Below are 18,805 nucleotides of genomic sequence, written 5' to 3'. Positions count from 1 at the left end.
AGTATATAATTCCACGTGTTAATTCATAGTTTTGATGCCTTCAGTGTGAATGTACAATTTTCATAGTCATGAAAATACAGAAAAATCTTTAAATGAGAAGGTGTGTCCAAACTTTTGGTCTGTACTGTATATATGTTCATTTAGAATTGCTATTTGCGTCTTTATGTGAATGTAGCAGAGCTGTGTGTGTATATGCACATGTAGAAGAGCTGTGTGTTGTTATACATACATAGCCCTGCTACATGCATATAACGACACACAGCATATATGTGCGTGTAGCAGAGCTGTGTGTTGTTATGCGCATGTAGTAGAGCTATGAGTGTACATGTGTCGTTATTTGCATGAAGCAGAGCTGTATGTGTCTATGTGCATATAGCAGAGCTGTTTGTATGTCTGTATATGTGCATGTAGCAGAGCTGTTTCTTTGTGTATAACACTGCAAAGAGACACCAACAATAGATTTATTACCTCCCTATTCTACCCTAGTAGAATGAGGGAGTGTACATGTAGCAGAGCTGTGTGTATATGCACATGTAGAAGAGCTGTGTGTTGTTATACACACATAGCCCTGCTACATGCATATAACGACACACAGCATATATGTGCGTGTAGCAGAGCTGTGTGTTGTTATGCGCATGTAGTAGAGCTATGAGTGTACATGTAGCAGAGCTGTGTGTATATGCACATGTAGAAGAGCTGTGTGTTGTTATACACACATAGCCCTGCTACATGCATATAACGACACACAGCATATATGTGCGTGTAGCAGAGCTGTGTGTTGTTATGCGCATGTAGTAGAGCTATGAGTGTACATGTGTCGTTATTTGCATGAAGCAGAGCTGTATGTGTCTATGTGCATATAGCAGAGCTGTTTGTATGTCTGTATATGTGCATGTAGCAGAGCTGTTTCTTTGTGTATAACACTGCAAAGAGACACCAACAATAGATTTATTACCTCCCTATTCTACCCTAGTACATTAAAATTAGTGATAATGACCCCTCCACTTTACCCCACCAGGGAAGTTTTAATTAATAAGACAAAATGTTTTTTTCTTATTTTCTGCTGTCTAAACCTGTCTTATAGTTTGAAAAAATACGGTAGGTCTCGACGTCTCACGAATCTGAGCAGCCTGATTTTGTTCCTAGAGAAACTGTAGGAGAGCACTGATTACAAGATCAAGATAAATATACGACGGTACCACATATAGACCAGCAAGTGACAATCATATATTTGCTGTTAGTAGTTGGGAAGCGGTTAAAGGAGATTTCAAAGATATAAACCTAAGGTCTCATTCAGATGACCATGAATCAGGGAATACACATGTACATTAGCAGCAACAGACGAATTCAGATCCTAGCTTTTGTATTGAAGCATCTAATGACCATGAGCAAAGGTAATTGTGAAGGAGGAATGAGTTTAAAAAAGCCAGGTGGCCAGTGTGTTTTAAAAAAGCAAAATGAATTATCTTGCAGTCTTCAGATTGTGATATGGGGAAAAAAGCACTGCAAAATGTAAAAAAAAAAACAAACTAACATATGCAACACAAAAACCTGATTTAAACAATATGTCATTTTTTGATTACACATTTCCTTTAAGCATTTGTGCTTCACAGCAATCCATTATCTTTACAAATTATTTTAGTACCATCCCTGAGGAATAATTATTGCCCATACCTCCATTTTGGGTGATGTATCGCACCCATGGCAATGCCTGGTATCCACTCTTCTCGATTATTTTCAAGTAGCGGACCTGTAGAAGAATGTAACACTTCCATAACTTTCTTTGCTGAATGAATATACAGCATAAATATACAGTATATATGAAAAAAAGACAAATATCACTAAACACATATAGTGACATAAAATAAAAGCCATGCTAAAATAATTGTGTTTATTTGCCTGTTTATAAATGTTATAGAAAAAAAATCCACTACTTCATTACTCTATTAAAGAAACTCATGCTCTGGGCTTCTGGTGATATAGTCTGATAAATAATAGATAGAGAAATACCACTGAAGATGTGTCAAACCTGAATTCCAGATGTGGTAAAATAAGGAATCTCAAACTTCACACTTATTGGAGGTTTGCCTTCTTTGTCTTCAGCTTCAACACTCGGGAGGCCAAAATGAGCTCTCATTAGATACTCTTTTCCACCCTGAAACAGCATAAACCAAAAGAAAAAAATACAACTTAGTTCTCCGAATTACAATAATATACAACAAAATCATGGTGGTTAAACAATTCAAGCCAGGGCCAATTCTCAACTCCCAAATTTAGTCCACATTTTCAGGTATTTTGTACCCGCTGGTTTAAGAGCTCTAATTTTATTATAAATCGTTTTCCTGCTCAAATGTTAACATAATTTTTGCAATACATGGTACTTAATTTAAGTCATTCTTACATTTTTTTGCCAATATTGGGGACTATGTAAAGAAAAATAAAAGGAGTGTCTCTATCACATTTTAATTTTTTTTTTAATATCACAAAAGGCCACTAAATCAATTTAAAATTGTGTTGCCCATAGTGTTGTGTTCTTCGTATTTTGAAATCTGTAACAATTATTTTTATATATTGGACATGGGCTTGTTTTTCTTTCTCAGGAGCCGCTTTTTCAACATGACAACGCCAACCCGGATGTTGCTTGGCCTGTACCATCTCCAGACTGGAGCATACCTGGGACATCATTGGTCAACAATTGTAAAGGGAGCTGCCAGCAGAGGATCTTGAAGATTTGTGTACGCTTGTGCATTCAGTGTGGCAGAATATTCCTCAAACAACCATTAATAGCTTCATTAATATCAGCCAAGGCATGTAATTGCATATATTTCTGTTCACGGCGCTCATACTCAATACAACAAGCTTAACATTCTGCGATTTTCATAATGCCGATACTTTTCTTTCTTGGTGTTGCAGTTTTAATTTTGGGGCCATCATGAACACGAACACACTAGTTTGTGCATCGTGACAGATCTATACATCAAGATCATCGCATGGTACAGCTTGTGCATCGGTGCAATCAGCAGCAGCAATCCGACTGATATACACAGTAACTGCCAGGATCAGTATTCTCACTGACTACATCAGTTTAACCCTTCATATGCCGCTGTCATTAGTGAGAGAGCTCTCCCTCTATAAGCCCATAGACACCCCCATGATGCAATCATTGGGTGCTAATGGGCTGAAAAATTTAAAAAAAAATAAAATGAACATCTCTTAATGGGATCGGTAGGATCAACCCTCCTAGGCAGTGTATATGTCACAGAAAGTTGAATAAAATGATACCTTGGTCCGATTAAATTGAAATACATGTTTTTCTTATATGATCTCACTCCAGAGCCGTCTGTGATTAGGATAGCAAAGGGTTAGTCATTACATATCACACTGGTAACGAGCCCTTTCATATAAACTAAGCTCTGGAGTCATGCATTGATTCTCATGCAGATCAGTGTCCAGTCCATAGATATGAACAGCAGCTCATTCCCATATAAGAAAAACGTCGATTTCTTTGGAATAAGACATCGGATCGCAGATAACAAGGTATCATTTAATTCCGCTTCCTATGACCTGCATGCCCATATAGACCACTTGATCCTACTGACAGATTCCCTTTAAAAATGACATGTTTTTGAGGTCACTGCATCCATAACTTCACGTTTTTATTTTTAGATTCTGTGTACCAACAATAAAAATTACAGACCTCTCCATTCTTTGTAGGTGGGAAAACTCGCAAAATCGGCAGTGGATTTTCCCCAGTGTGGGTGTGTATGCATATGTGTGTATATTATATATAGAACTACTACTGTTTGTTGTTTTTTTTTTGTTTATTTCACGTCCCAAAAAGTGTAATAAGTCTCCAAAAATTCATACATAGCAGAAAATTGAACCATTGAAAACTACATCTTGTCATGCAAAAAATAAGTCATCCTACAGCTCCATTGTTGGAAAATTGTAAAAAGTATGGCTCTTAATATGTGACACAATGTTATAGCTACACAATAACAAATTGATTTTTGGACTCACTGTAAAATTGCAGAAATGTGGTAATATGCTCTGCTACTAGGAGGCTAGACATTATTTTTGTACCTAAGTGTTTGCTCTGCCTGGTGGGCAAAAAGTTCTCCTTATAAATTTAGCAGCTCAGTTTAGTGTCAAAAGCCGTAGGGAGTAATACAAAACCAGTAAGAATTCCATAATGAAAAACAACCAGGAAACAAAATGACCTGAACCCTGGGAAGAAAAACACACAGGCGACCAGAACTAACCTCATGAACAGACAAGGGTGGGAGAGGCGTCTCCAATGTATTCCATGCAAAAAGAAAATTTACATTAAGTACAAAAATCCAATTTTCTCGATAATAGCATTGGGGGACATAGGACTTTGAGATGTCCTAAAGCAGTCCCAATGAGTGGGGAAAAACAACACTTGAACATGTGTGCCATCCAAAATAAAGCAGCCTTCAGCATCTTATGCTTATAGTTGGCATCAGCAGAACCCATAGAGTGGGTGGCTCTTGTAGAATTTGAAAAAGGTATAAAGAGCCCCAGGTGGCAGCCTTGAGAAACAGAGACCTGATGTCTGACCCTCCAGGAGGCCCTGAGCAGTTACCGGAAAGGGTAGTGATTTGCCATTGTTCTTTGCCCCCAAAATAGCTAACCTTATCCATTGGAATTGTTCATCTTGGAAGCTGACAGACCCTTGTGTGGCCCATTAGGAATCACAAAAAGAAGATCAGAATGTTGGAAGGCTTCAGTAACCAAAAAAAAAATTGGATCTAGTTAGACCTATTAGAGACTTCTGGAGATAATGCTCCTGGGGATAGACTATAGATCTATAAGGGGAGGGGAGGATGCTGCCCTCAATGTGGAAGGCCAAAACCACCTTTAGAAGAAAGGATGGCATGGGGCACAATATAACCTTGTCCTGATGAAGAATAAGGAAGGGATCAGTGCAGGAAAGAGCAGCAAACTCACACAGCCTACAAGTGGAGGTTAAAGCCCCCGTCTCACATAGCGAGATCGCTAGCGAGATCGCTGCTGAGTCACGGTTTTGGTGACGCAACAGCAACCTCACCAGCGATGTCGCTCTGTGTGACACTTTGCAACGATCAGGCCCCTGCTGTGAGGTCGCTGATCGCTGCAAAGTGTCCTGGACCATTTTTTGGTCGTTGCCCTCCCGCTGGTCAGCACACATCGCTGTGTGTGACCAGCGGGAGCAGCGATCAGGCTGGTAACTATGGTAAACATCGGGTTACTAGGGGCACACGCGCACCTAGTAACCCGCTGTTTATCATGGTTACGAGCCTGCTACGGTGAGCGGTAACCTCCCGCTCACTGTAGCAGAGTGGTAACCATGATAAACAACGGGTTACTAGGAGCGCGTGTGCCCCTAGTAACCCGATGTTTACCATAGTTACCAGCCTGCTCCTGCTTCAGCAGGCTCGTAACCAGGAGCAGGACATCGTGGAAAGATTCTTTCCACGATGTCGCTGCTCCCCTGATCGTTGGTGAGCCTGCCTGTTTGACAGCTCACCAGCGATCACATAGCGACACAGCAACGATCCCTGACAGGTCGTATCATTGTCGGGATCGTTGCAGCGTCGCTAAGTGTGACAGGGCCTTAAGACCACCAGAAATCCCTCCTCCCTCCTTCAACAAAAGGAACCTTGAAGAAATTCTGTGAAAAGGCTCAAAGGGTGATAATTTACTTATTATGATTTGCTTAAATAGCCTGGAGCGCAGGCAGAACAAGGTTGCCAGACGCCTGTAGAGACAAGTGCAATGAGCCACCCCCTGAAGAAAGGTCATACACAACCTATTAACTGAAAAGCCAGCATACGCTGAAAAAGTATAAGAGGGGTAGTAAACTATTCCTTCATGGAGGAAAGGCCTAGGCCTGCATCCATACTGGACTGAAGAAAGGAAAAAATCTTAGAGATGGAGAAACCCATGGGATGGAATTTTCTCGTTTCACACGAGGAGGACCTCCAGGTATGATGGTAAATATTAGCAGATTGCACTTACGAGCTTTCAGCATTGTCTGAACAACAGAGTTAGACAGACCCTTGAATTTTAGACTCTCAGCTTCAAGAGCCACACTCTTAAACACAGCTGATGCAAAGGAGGGTGAAACAAATGACCCTGTCAGAATAAAAATAGAAAGACCATTGAGCGAATTGGTCAGAACACCATGCCCAGCGAGGCCAGTCTGGAGGAATCAGGATTGCAGGAAAGTCTTACGCCTTGACGCACTTGAAAACGTATGGAAACAGAGGAAAAGGAAGGTAGAGATAGAGCAGAGAGAACTCTGCCCATGGAGTGACCAGGGCATCTAACACAAAGGTCCTCGGGCCCAGGTGACATAGGTTGGGATGGGATGCGAAGAAGTCCACATTGGCAGTGTCCCACTGAAGCCATGGCTGGCGACTTTTGTGATGAGAGCCCACTGTGCTGGATCCAGAGTTTCTCGACTGGGGAAATCCACGGCCTAGTTTTTCACACCCAGAATGTCGACCTCGGCAAGAACTTGAACATGGAGCTCAGTTCAGATAAAGAACCTGGTGGTTTATCTCATGCTTCAAGGGCTCCTGCAGCTCCCCTGAGGTTCAGGCAAGGCATCCCAGTCAAACTGTCAGTCTGTACTTGAAGCGGGCAGTCCCCGAAGAGGGAAGACCAATGGAATAGAGGCAGAAAGATACCTCTCAGTTCCAGATGGTTGATCTGGGGGGGGGGGGTACCTCTAGAGACCAAAGACCCTGAGTGGTGTAATAATTAACATCGCTTCCCAGCCCGAGAGACTAGTATTGGTCATCTCCACTTGCCATTCTAAAGGAAGAAAGCCCCGGCTCTGATTTCGGGCAGTTCGTATCAACCACTAAAGAAGGGCTAGGTGGACTTGAAAAGGGAGATGGATACAACAATCCAAGGATTCCATGGACTTTTTTTGCAGAAAGACAGAAGAGTGCGATAATGGGTAAGTGTTAAATTGGGAAAAAGGTACAGCTTCGAAAATAGACAACCCTGAGAGCCCACATACAAGAATGGATGGACCACAAGGCTTCTATCCTTAAACGAGACACCTGGTCTTGGTCTCAAACAAGAGAGAGCTTCTCTGGTGGAAGGAAGACCTTATCCACTGGGTGTTAAAGGTCATGCCCAGAAAATTCAGGTGCTGGGATGGCATCAGACATGACTTGTCTGTTGATGATGCAACTGAAGAGTTACAAAAGGAATCCAAGGTGATTTGGAGGCCAGTTTTATTCTCCTCCCTGGAGAGAGTTTGCATCAAACGATTGTCCAGATAGGGCATGATTGTTACTCTTCTGGCAAAATGGAGCGTCATCTCTGTACTTTTGTAAAGACCCTGGATGCTGAGGGGGGAGTGAAATAAAATGGAAATAAAGAGAACTGACAGCAAAGCGAAGAAAACACTGGTGGGACTTGGCAATGGGTATGTGAAGATACGCAAAGAGTGGACTTCTCCTAGCTTCAGTGATGCTATCACGGAATGCAGGGATTCTATGTGAAATCTATGTAGCCACACAAATCTCTTGAGTCTCTTAAATCCACGATCCATTTTGGGAACTGTGAACAGACTGGAGCTGTATCCCTGAAAACGTTCCGCATCTGGAAACGGGACAAAGACTTCTTGTAGCTGAAGGTCACGGATGCCTTGAAAGGTAGCGAGTGTGCAGGCTTTTGAGAGATGAAGGAAAGATCCTGTTTGGGGGGAGGGAGGCAAATTTGATCTTGTAGCCCAGAGATACCACTTCCCTGACCCAGGTGTCATCCACATGAGCCATCCAAAACCTGCTGAAGAAAAGAAGACATCCCCCCACCTGAGAAAATGATACGAGTGGGGAAATATCTATATGCATTAGTAGACCTGAAAGTGCAAGGCTTCATGCCCTTGACACTGGTAAGCTTGGAAGGTTTAGACTAGAACGAGTTCTGCCAGGTGCCTCTGTGGGAAGAGGAGCTGCAGAAGGAGCGAAATCTCTTGGAATGCCTAGATGGCTGAGAATTGACTTATAGACATAAACATCGCACTTAGTGAGGCTACCCAAAGGTGCGACACTCCTGGCACGGCTCTTGTTGAGTGCGCTCTTAATCCTTCTGGAACGACATTCCCACTTGGCTAGAGTGATGGCCTCCTTAATCCACCTTGCTAAAGTGCTTTCTTTTTGAGGCCTTGAGCCCCTTTCTAGTTCCCTGAAAACAGACAGAGACCTGGCCTTTCTACAAATCTGAGTGGCTGATCAGTACTGAACCAGACACCTTCTTACATCTAATATATGAAGCTTCCCTTCTATAGTATTTTTGGGGTTGTAACAAAAGGATGGAAGGCCTACTTCCTGGGATCTATGAAAACGTCACGCAACCTTAGGTAGATAGGGTCTGTAACATACCTGGCGGCATCCTTGCATAGTGGTCCATCTCCCACTGTGCAAGAGCGCGCACTTGATTTCCAGTCCAGACTGCCACTCTGGCTTCTTTCCATACTGTCTGCTTTACTCTGCTCTGGCTGCTTAGGGCGACGCCCGCCGAACTTCCTGTTTCTTGTAGCTGCTGCAGACACACCCCTAATGCGTCCTCAGCCTATTGCTGTCTGTCACCTGGTATTTAAACCAGCTCCTCTTTGGAATCCATGCCTGAGCATCTTGTTCTGTCAGTTGGCTTCTTGTCACTGATGTGCCAGGTCCTGTCTATGTTTCCTGCCTTGCAGTATCAGTTCCCGTGTCTGAACTGTGTCCTGTCTGTGCACTCTAGCCAGCTGTCTTTCTGCCTTTCCTGGAGACTGTAATTCCAGGCCCGTGTGAACTCGCTCTTAGCCTTTTCGTCCCGCCCTCTGGGGCCGCATACCCAGACTCGCTCCTGTATCTCGCTTCAGTAACTGTTCTTGTCTGAACTGTCTCCTAGCTTCTAATCTGTTTTGTCTTTATGTCCGTTTGCTCCCTTTTTCTGTAGAGTCTGAACCTGCACCTAACTTCTACTCGTTGTCATTGTACTTACGTTTGTGAGCTGGAGTCCTTTCGCTACTTCTTTGCAAGTACCTTGTGTGTATCTGGTTCTGCCTTTCTTTTCCAGTCTGTTCCGTGTGAACAGAGCCCTGTCCCCTTTGCTTTGTCTTTGTTTACCGCTTCGGCGGTTCCTGCCCGCTCAGCCCCGTCCACCGCGCCTGCGGTTTTGCTCTGCTCAGCCCCGTCCACCGCGCCTGCGGTTTTGCTCTGCTCAGCCCCGTCCACCGCGCCTGCGGTTTTGCTCTGCTCAGCCCCGTCCACCGCGCCTGCGGTTTTGCTCTGCTCAGCCCCGTCCACCGCGCCTGCGGTTTTGCTCTGCTCAGCCCCGTCCACCGCGCCTGCGGTTTTGCTCTGCTCAGCCCCGTCCACCGCGCCTGCGGTTTTGCTCTGCTCAGCCCCGTCCACCGCGCCTGCGGTTTTGCTCTGCTCAGCCCCGTCCACCGCGCCTGCGGTTTTGCTCTGCTCAGCCCCGTCCACCGCGCCTGCGGTTTTGCTCTGCTCAGCCCCGTCCACCGCGCCTGCGGTTTTGCTCTGCTCAGCCCCGTCCACCGCGCCTGCGGTTTTGCTCTGCTCAGCCCCGTCCACCGCGCCTGCGGTTTTGCTCTGCTCAGCCCCGTCCACCGCGCCTGCGGTTTTGCTCTGCTCAGCCCCGTCCACCGCGCCTGCGGTTTTGCTCTGCTCAGCCCCGTCCACCGCGCCTGCGGTTTTGCTCTGCTCAGCCCCGTCCACCGCGCCTGCGGTTTTGCTCTGCTCAGCCCCGTCCACCGCGCCTGCGGTTTTGCTCTGCTCAGCCCCGTCCACCGCGCCTGCGGTTTTGCTCTGCTCAGCCCCGTCCACCGCGCCTGCGGTTTTGCTCTGCTCAGCCCCGTCCACCGCGCCTGCGGTTTTGCTCTACTCAGCCCCGTCCACCGCGCCTGCGGTTTTGCTCTACTCAGCCCCGTCCACCGCGCCTGCGGTTTTGCTCTACTCAGCCCCGTCCACCGCGCCTGCGGTTTTGCTCTGCTCAGCCCCGTCCACCGCGTCTGCGGTTTTGCTCTGCTCAGCCCCGTCCACCGCGTCTGCGGTTTTGCTCTGCTCAGCCCCGTCCACCGCGTCTGCGGTTTTGCTCTGCTCAGCCCCGTCCACCGCGTCTGCGGTTTTGCTCTGCTCAGCCCCGTCCACCGCGTCTGCGGTTTTGCTCTGCTCAGCCCCGTCCACCGCGTCTGCGGTTTTGCTCTGCTCAGCCCCGTCCACCGCGTCTGCGGTTTTGCTCTGCTCAGCCTTGTCTACCGCGTCTGCGGTTTTGCTCTGCTCAGCCTTGTCCACCGCGTCTGCGGTTTCGCTCTGCTCAGCCTTGTCCACCGCGTCTGCGGTTTCGCTCTGCTCAGCCTTGTCCACCGCGTCTGCGGTTTTGCTCTGCTCAGCCCTGTCCACCGCGTCTGCGGTTTTGCTCTGCTCAGCCTTGTCTACCGCGTCTGCGGTTTTGCTCTGCTCAGCCTTGTCCACCGCGTCTGCGGTTTCGCTCTGCTCAGCCTTGTCCACCGCGTCTGCGGTTTCGCTCTGCTCAGCCTTGTCTACCGCGTCTGCGGTTTCGCTCTGCTCAGCCTTGTCTACCGGATCTGCGGTTTCGCTCTGCTCAGCCTTGTCTACCGCGTCTGCGGTTTTGCTCTGCTCAGCCTTGTCCACCGCGTCTGCGGTTTCGCTCTGCTCAGCCTTGTCCACCGCGTCTGCGGTTTCGCTCTGCTCAGCCTTGTCTACCGGATCTGCGGTTTCGCTCTGCTCAGCCTTGTCTACCGCATCTGCGGCTCTGAACCAGTCTCCCAGTCTGTACTGGACCCTACCCAGCCTGCGCTCTAGCCTGCCTGTTCTTGTATTCCCCGGTGTGGGTCAACAGCCGTGTTCGGGGTCTGACCTGGAGTGGCAACAGGTCCCCCTACTCGGTTCCTCCCTGGTGCACTGGCGTCGTATGCAGTCGTGCGACCTTGGTCGGATCGGGCAGATACTTAGTTACGCCCCTCCAGGCACTCTCCGGTTCATGGCACAGTGGAATCACTAATCACGCACACGCCAGTCAGTCCGGGCGCGTGCATTACAGGGTCATTGTTAAACCAGACCCAGCCTATCATCCAAAGTTTGTGTAAAGGGAGGGCCTGCTAACCCTGCGGGCCAATGTTAATGCCACTAGTAGAGCTGTCTTAAGTGAGAGGATCTAAACAGATGTTGAATCTAAAGGCTCAATTGGAGAGTTGGTTAAGGCTGTCAGAATCAAATTCAGGTCCCAAGGGGACAATTTCTGACTAAAAATAGGCATAGGTCTAGCGGAGGCCCTAATAAACCTCGAGATCCAATGATTCCTTGCTAAATCGTAATTATAAATGGCTCCTAGGGCAAAAACTTGGACTTTTATAGAGTACTGGTAAAACGGCCCGGGTCTAATCCCCTTTGCAGAAACTCGAGGATGGCAGTAACTTGTACCCCCTGAGGTGTGGAGATACTTCCTCCAGGATTTCCCATAAGCCTTAGTGGTGACCGCCTTCCTACTTTGAAGTAGAGTAGAAATCAAATTAGGAGAAAAACCTCTGTCCCTCAGAAGAGCCCTCTCAAATTCCAAGCCGTCAAATGCAGATATGTTACCTGACGATGATACACCGGCCCCAGGGAGAGAAGATCCGGAAAATCTGGGAGCACCCAGGGGTCGGTGACTGACATCATCTTTAACCAGAAGAACCATGTCCTTCGTGGCCAAAAGGGGGCGAGCAGTACAACTTTTGCTCTGTCCTCTCTGATCTTTCTTAGGACTGCTGTAATCAAAATAACTGGGGAAAGGCATAGGCCAGACTGTGATCCCATGGAATCAGGAAGGCATTTAGAGCCCCCGGGCTCCCCCTGGGATCTATGGAACAAAACTATTACTGTTTAGTTCGGACTGTTGATAAAAAGGTCTATGACCGGAAGGCCCCACATATTCACCAGCTGATCGAATAAGGGTTGTTCCAATACCTATTCGCCCTGTCTTAACTGTTTTCGGCTCAGAAAATCAGCTCTGTAATTTTTCATTTCTTTTTATGTGGAGTGTTGTTAGTGACAAGAGATTGACTTCCGCTTCCTGAAAAAAGCGGCCTGCTACTTCCATTAAGGGTCTGGAACGGGTTTCGCCTTGATGGTTCAGATAAGCAATCACTACTTGATTTTCTGAAAACACCCTTACATGGTGGCCCTGAAGGGAATTTAAGAGCTCTCCCAAAAGCATGTTCCACTGCCAATAGTTCCTTCATGTTCAATGAGACAACTATCTGGTCTCCTGTCCAAAACCCCTGGCCTATTATATCTTTTAGATGAACCCCCCAACCCCTGGGGCTTGCATCTGTAGTCACCACTCGAGTAATCCTGTTTACTCAAGGAACTCCTCTGGCTAGCTTCTCTACCTTTAGCCACCAACCCAGAGAATGAGTAGTTCTTGAAGACAGAGTCATCTGCCCTTCTAGTCGCCCTCCAAGGGAAATCTTGCTTTCTCAGACGTCCCATTGTAGTTTCCTGGTGAGAATCTGGGCCGACAGTATCGCCAGGATACAAGAGGTCAGGGAACCCAGGAGGGACATGGCTTTCCGCAGGGTCGTGGAGGGGGGTTTCAATGCCTGTGATACCTGTCTGACAATCATTTCTATTTTTCCTTCTGGAAGGAGACATTCCTGCTTTTTGGAGCCCAATTTGAGTCTGAGGAACTCCTGTATGTATTTTTGCTCGATGTTTGCTTTTTAAGTTTAAGAGCCCTTCTAAGCATATCAAGGAAGTCACGACTCCTTCCAGCTGATTTCTGCAGTGCTGGACTGAGTTGCCCACTATCAAAAAGTCGTCTAGATGAGGAATAATCAGGACGTCTTTCTCCCGCAGGTGCGCCATTACTTCCGCAATCAGTTTGGTAAACACCCAAGGAGCTATTGCTAGGCCGAATGGAAGGGCTTTGTACTGAAAGTGCCCGATTATCCCATTTATGGAAACCGCTTCCCTGATGAACTTTTGGTAATCCTTGTGTATGGGACCATGATAAAACGCATTCCTTGGGTCCTAGGACTGTCAAAACAATCTGGAAAGAGAATTTTTACAACTGTCTTGATTGACTCCATTTTGAAAGTCTGAATCCTCAGGAATTTGTTCAACCTTTTCAGGTTGAGGATTGTCCTGATAGCTCCATCCGGCTTTTTTACCATAAATAACCGGGAATAAAATACTTTCCCTTTTTCCTGGAAGGGAACCTCCTGGAGTACTGCTTTGCTTACTAAATCCAGAATTATAGGGCTAGTTGTTCCTCTGGTGAAGACCGCAGAGGTGTCTTGGTGAAGTTTGGATGGGAAACTGTCTGAAATTCCAATTTTAGGCCTGTCTTATTAAGCCTAGTGTCCAGGAGCTGCGGGAAATACTTTTCCAGGCAGTGAGGAAGAGGGATAGTCTTGGGGAAAAACATCACTGGGAGGGCTTTTTATTGTCATGGGATAGGGTTCCAGATAGAAAGCCTCTACCTATTTTCCTTTGATCCTCCCACTTGTCCTGATCTCTGGGGGGTCTCCTCCGAATAAATTTCCTGCTCCGAAAAGACTTCTTATATGAGGGGATAGAGAGGTTCAGGCATCTCTTCTTACAATCACCAGCCTTTTCAATAATATCATCCAATGCTGGCCCAAACAAAAATTCCCCCTCACAGGGAATGGAGCAGACTTTAGATTTAGTTTGAAGATCCCTGGGCCAACATTTTAGCTAGATGGCCCTACGAGCGGCATTAGAAAAAGCTGCCGACCTAACTGCTAGCCTAACCGAATCGGCAGAAGCATCCGCAAGTAATGATGTCTAACACTTTATTCCTAGATACCTTGTCCTGGAGCAGTTTCTCTAAATGATCTAGCCACAACATTAATGACCTTGCCGTGCAGGTTGCTGCTACAGCTGGCTTCAGATCCCTGCCCGAAGCTTCCTAGGAACCCTTAAGGAAGGCATCCGCCTTTTTATCTAGGGGATCTTTCAATACCCCCATGTCCTCAAAGGGTAGGGCAAACTTTTTAGAGACCTTAGCTATTGCTACGTCTAATTTTGGCGCTTTGTCCCAGGATGAGGAGGATGAATAGTCAAAAGGATACTTCCTTTAAAAAGACGGGCGGGATGGATTTTTCCATTCTCTTTTAATAAGGGACTGGATTTTTTCATTAAGAGGGAATGATCGGCGCTTCTTCTGCTCTAGACCGCTGAACATTATGTCTTGTACAGACTTTTCCAGTCGTGGATATTCTACCCCCATTGTGGATCTAATGGCTTTAACAAGTTTATGTTTCTTCCACTGGGAAAGCAGTAGCACCCTCCAAAGTCCTCTTCTGATGACGATGAAGATGAAGCAGATGAACCCGTGTCCCTCTGTTCACCTTCCTCCTCCAAATTACTGGAAAACTAAGATTCTGGGCTCCTAGACTTATGTTTTTTATCCCTACTACCCCCATGGGATAGGGATTTAATGGAATTTTTGATCTCCGATTTAATTATTGATCTCAATTAGGAGGCAAAATTAGGATTTTCCTCACATAGCATCTGTTTGATGTATGACTGGCATAGTTTTTTCTCCCATGCAACGGGCAACTCTTTTCCCACAGAGCACACAAACCCTGTGCTTTGCTTTCGCTACACACTTTCTTTCCTAAAACAAATGAGGAGAAAGGGGGACCCCTATTACAAAGTGAACTTTTACAAAGATCATTTACCAATCAGAAGCAATCAGGGGTACCAGATTTGGAGGAGGGATCATATCGGCTGATCGATCTCCATGCTGGGGCCTCTGTTTTGCTGAACAGACCTGCTGTTTCTTCCACCCGAACGTCAGCTGCCACGCTCACAATGCCGTAAAGTTGTCTGGGAATCTTCATGCTGCCGCACCTTTTGCTGTTGCCGCTGTCTCGGGTGCTGCTGCTGTTCTTCTGGCTCCTTAGATACCTCCAGCCTATGAAGGGATGGCCAGAAGCTGTACAGAAGAGAACGCCTTCCTGGTGTTTCAACCGCCTTTTAAAAGCGGAACCAGCCCCCAGCGCGTCCCCTCTGCGTTTCCCGGATCCATCGCCGGAAACGGCTTCAGGTAACGTGACCCCGGTGATCGAGTCATCAGGAGGCGCCTCCGGCGCGTCCCCATGCATGTGCAGACGGGACACACAGAAGCTGGAAGCCATGAGTGTGGCGCTGCGACTGCGCTCCTCCGCTCACCCATGATGACCCCCTGGACCCAGCAGTGGCGCTTCAGGATCCTGCACCAGCTGAAGCAAGGGTATTCCAGCTGCCTGGGTCGGCCTGGCCGGGCCTGGAAAAATATACAGACATCCATCTTCTTGTCTTTCGATGCCTACTGAAGGATCATCTGTCAAGAACAGGAAACCAACTGATGCAAGGGAGAGGTACCGTGCTTTTATTCTGCAGGTTTCCGGTCTTTGAATGGCAGATCCCCTCCGTGGTGCTATCACTGGGAAAAGAGAAATACTGCGCAGAAGACTTGATACAGGACAAGTTTGCTTCTTAGGAACATTAAGCCAAAGTGGAGTTGCCTAAGGAGAGGGTATAGTCCACTAGGCGGAGCCCACACCTTTTTTTCACCTACCGTCGAGCCTCCTAGTGGCAAGGCATATACCCACAATCCTGTATTGCTATTAACAAGAAAACATTTTTTTTCAATGTATTTACTATACAAAAGTAGTAAAACAAAGAAAAAACATGATTTTTATACTACCACAATTGTTCTGACCAACAGAAGAAAGTTAACACGGAATAGTAGCACATAAATATCATAAAATGCAACTTTAAAGAAACTGCAGAATTCCTTATTTTTCTTCTCTCCAAAAATACAAGCCCTCATTCAGCTACAATGACAAAAAAAAAAATCAAACAATATTATAGCTACTTGAATGCGTCGATCAAACATTAATGAATTAGATCTCTTATGCAGGAAATACGAATTTCACATTTTGAAGATGACTTATTTTGCTTTTTCTAAATCTGCCTTACGGTTCCAAAGACAGGAGCCGTTTTATTTAGAGCTACATTTTTATGGTCTTTACCATGGGGGTTCGTTCACAGAGTAAACATATACTCCCAGAGAATCCTGAGAGCAAAACCCTCTTAGAAAGATAACACCACGTAACACTAAATAAAAAGGCCTATATCTCTGGAGCCGTATAGCAGATTTTAAAAGACGAAAAATGGAAAGAAAAAAAACCCTAAAACTGGTCACTTTTGACCTGGTGACGAGTCCATTTTACGTCGCAAAATGAGCCAGTCCTGGAGAGGTTAATTAATGAATTATTATAAGATACCTAGTCCACACCTGACTAGCTGTCATAGTCAAAAATAATACTTAGTAATACCAGCCAAAGAAATCTGATACTTAAATCAGAGTAATCTAGAAATGCAGCCAATATTGAATCGTTTCTTACCGGGAAAGACTTTATTGACCACACAATCTCACTATTTTCTGGCACCCATTTTACACTACCAACTGTGGTTTTGAACTTGGGAGAATCGGCATCATTTGGGACTGGAATGTGAATTTCCACATTGTTGGCAGTGGATCGGCGCTTGAATTGGCTTTTGGCCTATGAAAAAAAAAAAAGAAGAGAAGAGAAATATGCAAATTACTTAAGCATGATGCAAAACACCCATAAAAGAGTGTTGTGCACGCCACAAAACTTCTGAATTACGTACCGAAGGAGCATCACTGAAATGAGACCTGTTATTCCTCACATTACACAGAATTGGTCAATGATCAAGAAAAACTTCATATAAAATACATCCCAAGAACGTTCTATCCTTTAGGATCTCATCTATACAACTGTAAAATGTTTGAAGAAAACTTTTCATATAATTGGGTAATAAGATTGGGAAACACTTGCATGCCCTAAAGATGGATTTAGCATGCAATACCTCACCACCGTCTTCATACCATTAGGCTGATTTCACACTTTGGGGAAGATTTACTAAACTAAATTAAATAGAGCCAAAAAAATTGTCCTACAGGCCTTCCTTCTAACACACTTATTAACACACTACCAGTATTTAGTCAGTATTCAGTCAGTATTTTTTCTCAGGAGTGGGAGCCAAAACCAGGAGTGGGTGATAAATGCAGAATTGGTGACTTGTTTCTATTACACCTTTTCTCTGATTGTTCCTCACCTGGTTTTGGCCCTTTATACTCTTCGTTTGACATAGGGAAATAACCTTGCTGGAAAAGTTTGTAGATTACTGGAAATTGGTGTAATTTGAAATGTGACAAAGTGCGCAAATATTGCACTAAAATTTAGGGAAAAATCTTGAACACAAAGTAAACCAACCAATGGGTGGTGGGACCTTAGATTAGACAGTCTAAAGACGCAGCACAGTTATAAGTTAAAGGTTTATAGCAAATCAGGACAGGAATCTATGCTAAATGTTCACATATACATAGACTTGGTTTGTGGTGTTTAACTGCAGTATGCTGGGTTTTCTTCCACAGATTTTTTAACACTATAAAAACTTTTGGAAAAATGTGAAGATAAAATAACAAAAAAAGCCACTCAGACCATATGGATAAATGGCAGAAAAAAAAACACACAGGTGTTTTTAATGTTCCGTTGTGGGAGGTAATAGACTTGGGGTATGTGCACACTGCGTTTTTACAGTGTGGTTTTTTTTGGAGTTTTTTTTATGCAAACTTTCAGCTGCATTTTACAGTACCAGCAAAGTCTGAGATTTCAGAAATCGTATGCACACACATTGTTTTTTGTGTAATCAGTATTGTGACGACACAGCTTTTCTTCTTAATTATGCCAGACATACTGTCTGATGGCCAAGAGCAATATACCTTTACTTTCATGTTGCCTTTTTTAACCTTTGTTTTTCTTTGGTTGCTCAACAGACTATTGTTCTTATTAGGCTATGTGCCCACGATGCAGAAATGCTCAGGATTTTTTCCTGAGCGTTTCTGCATCTCCCTGGCAGAAAGAACACATGCGGATTGTACATGCGGATTGTACATGCGGATTGTACATGCGGATTGTACATGTGGATTGTACATGTGGATTGTACATGTGGATTGTACATGCGGATTGTACATGCGGATTGTACATGCGTTTTCCTGCCAGGGACATGCGGAAATGAAGCGTTCTTCACTGACATTTCCGCATGTGGATTGACAAGCGCTTTCCAAGCGATTAGCATCACTTGGAAAGTGCTTGTGACAACTAGGTCACAATATATAAATCCATGCAAACAGCATGGATTTATATAGTGTGACCCGAGAGAGTGGTTAAAAATAAAAAAAGAAACCTAATACTTACCTTCCGATGGCCCCTGAGTCTTGCTGCGCTCCTGTGTTGGCTGCCGGCAGATCGCGCTACGCTGTACTGAAAGACCTGCCGTCACATGACTGTGACGTCACCGCAGGTCCTTCAGTCCTGCGCGATCTGTCGGCAAGCGATGAGAAGGAGTCCGAGGGCCGTCGGAAGGTGAATAAAATCTTTATTTTTTATTTTCTTCTTTTTTTTATGGTACCTTGGTGTGGAGGAGACTCTCCTGTCCTCCACACCCGGGTACCATCCGCACATTAGAACGCGCCAATTACGCAAGTACAGATGCAGTCTTGCGGAATTGGCGCGTTCTAATGCAAGTCAATGGCGGCGAAAACGCAGCGCTTCCGCAAAATTAATGGACATGCTGCGGATTTTTGAGTGCAGCATAAACGCTGCGGAAAAATCCGCATCATGGGCATTGAAAGTGCGGAATTGCATTGGAGACCATGGGGGAAGGTTACCAAG

General features: G+C 45.5%; 1 protein-coding gene across 2 annotated transcripts in view; it reads right to left on the bottom strand.

Annotated features, from left to right (window-relative positions):
* The window catches only part of LOC141273940 (AP-1 complex subunit mu-1), a 161,457-nt gene that overhangs the window by 29,387 nt on the left and 113,265 nt on the right, over positions 1–18,805 (bottom strand). For both annotated transcript variants that reach the window (XM_073686262.1, XM_073686263.1), the window contains exons 9-11: positions 16,451–16,609; positions 2,030–2,155; positions 1,675–1,750 (exon numbers count right to left, since the gene is read on the bottom strand). In XM_073686262.1, the coding sequence (XP_073542363.1) occupies positions 1,675–1,750; positions 2,030–2,155; positions 16,451–16,609 (361 nt within the window). The remainder of the gene's footprint in view (positions 1–1,674; positions 1,751–2,029; positions 2,156–16,450; positions 16,610–18,805) is intronic.

This window comes from Phyllobates terribilis, unplaced genomic scaffold (genome assembly GCF_046119375.1).
Source record: "Phyllobates terribilis strain yellow unplaced genomic scaffold, ASM4611937v1 Scaffold_1__5_contigs__length_1240528914, whole genome shotgun sequence".
NCBI lineage: Eukaryota > Metazoa > Chordata > Amphibia > Anura > Dendrobatidae > Phyllobates > Phyllobates terribilis.
The sequence above is the reverse complement of the archived record's forward strand: the minus strand, read 5'-3'. Positions and strand labels throughout refer to the sequence as shown.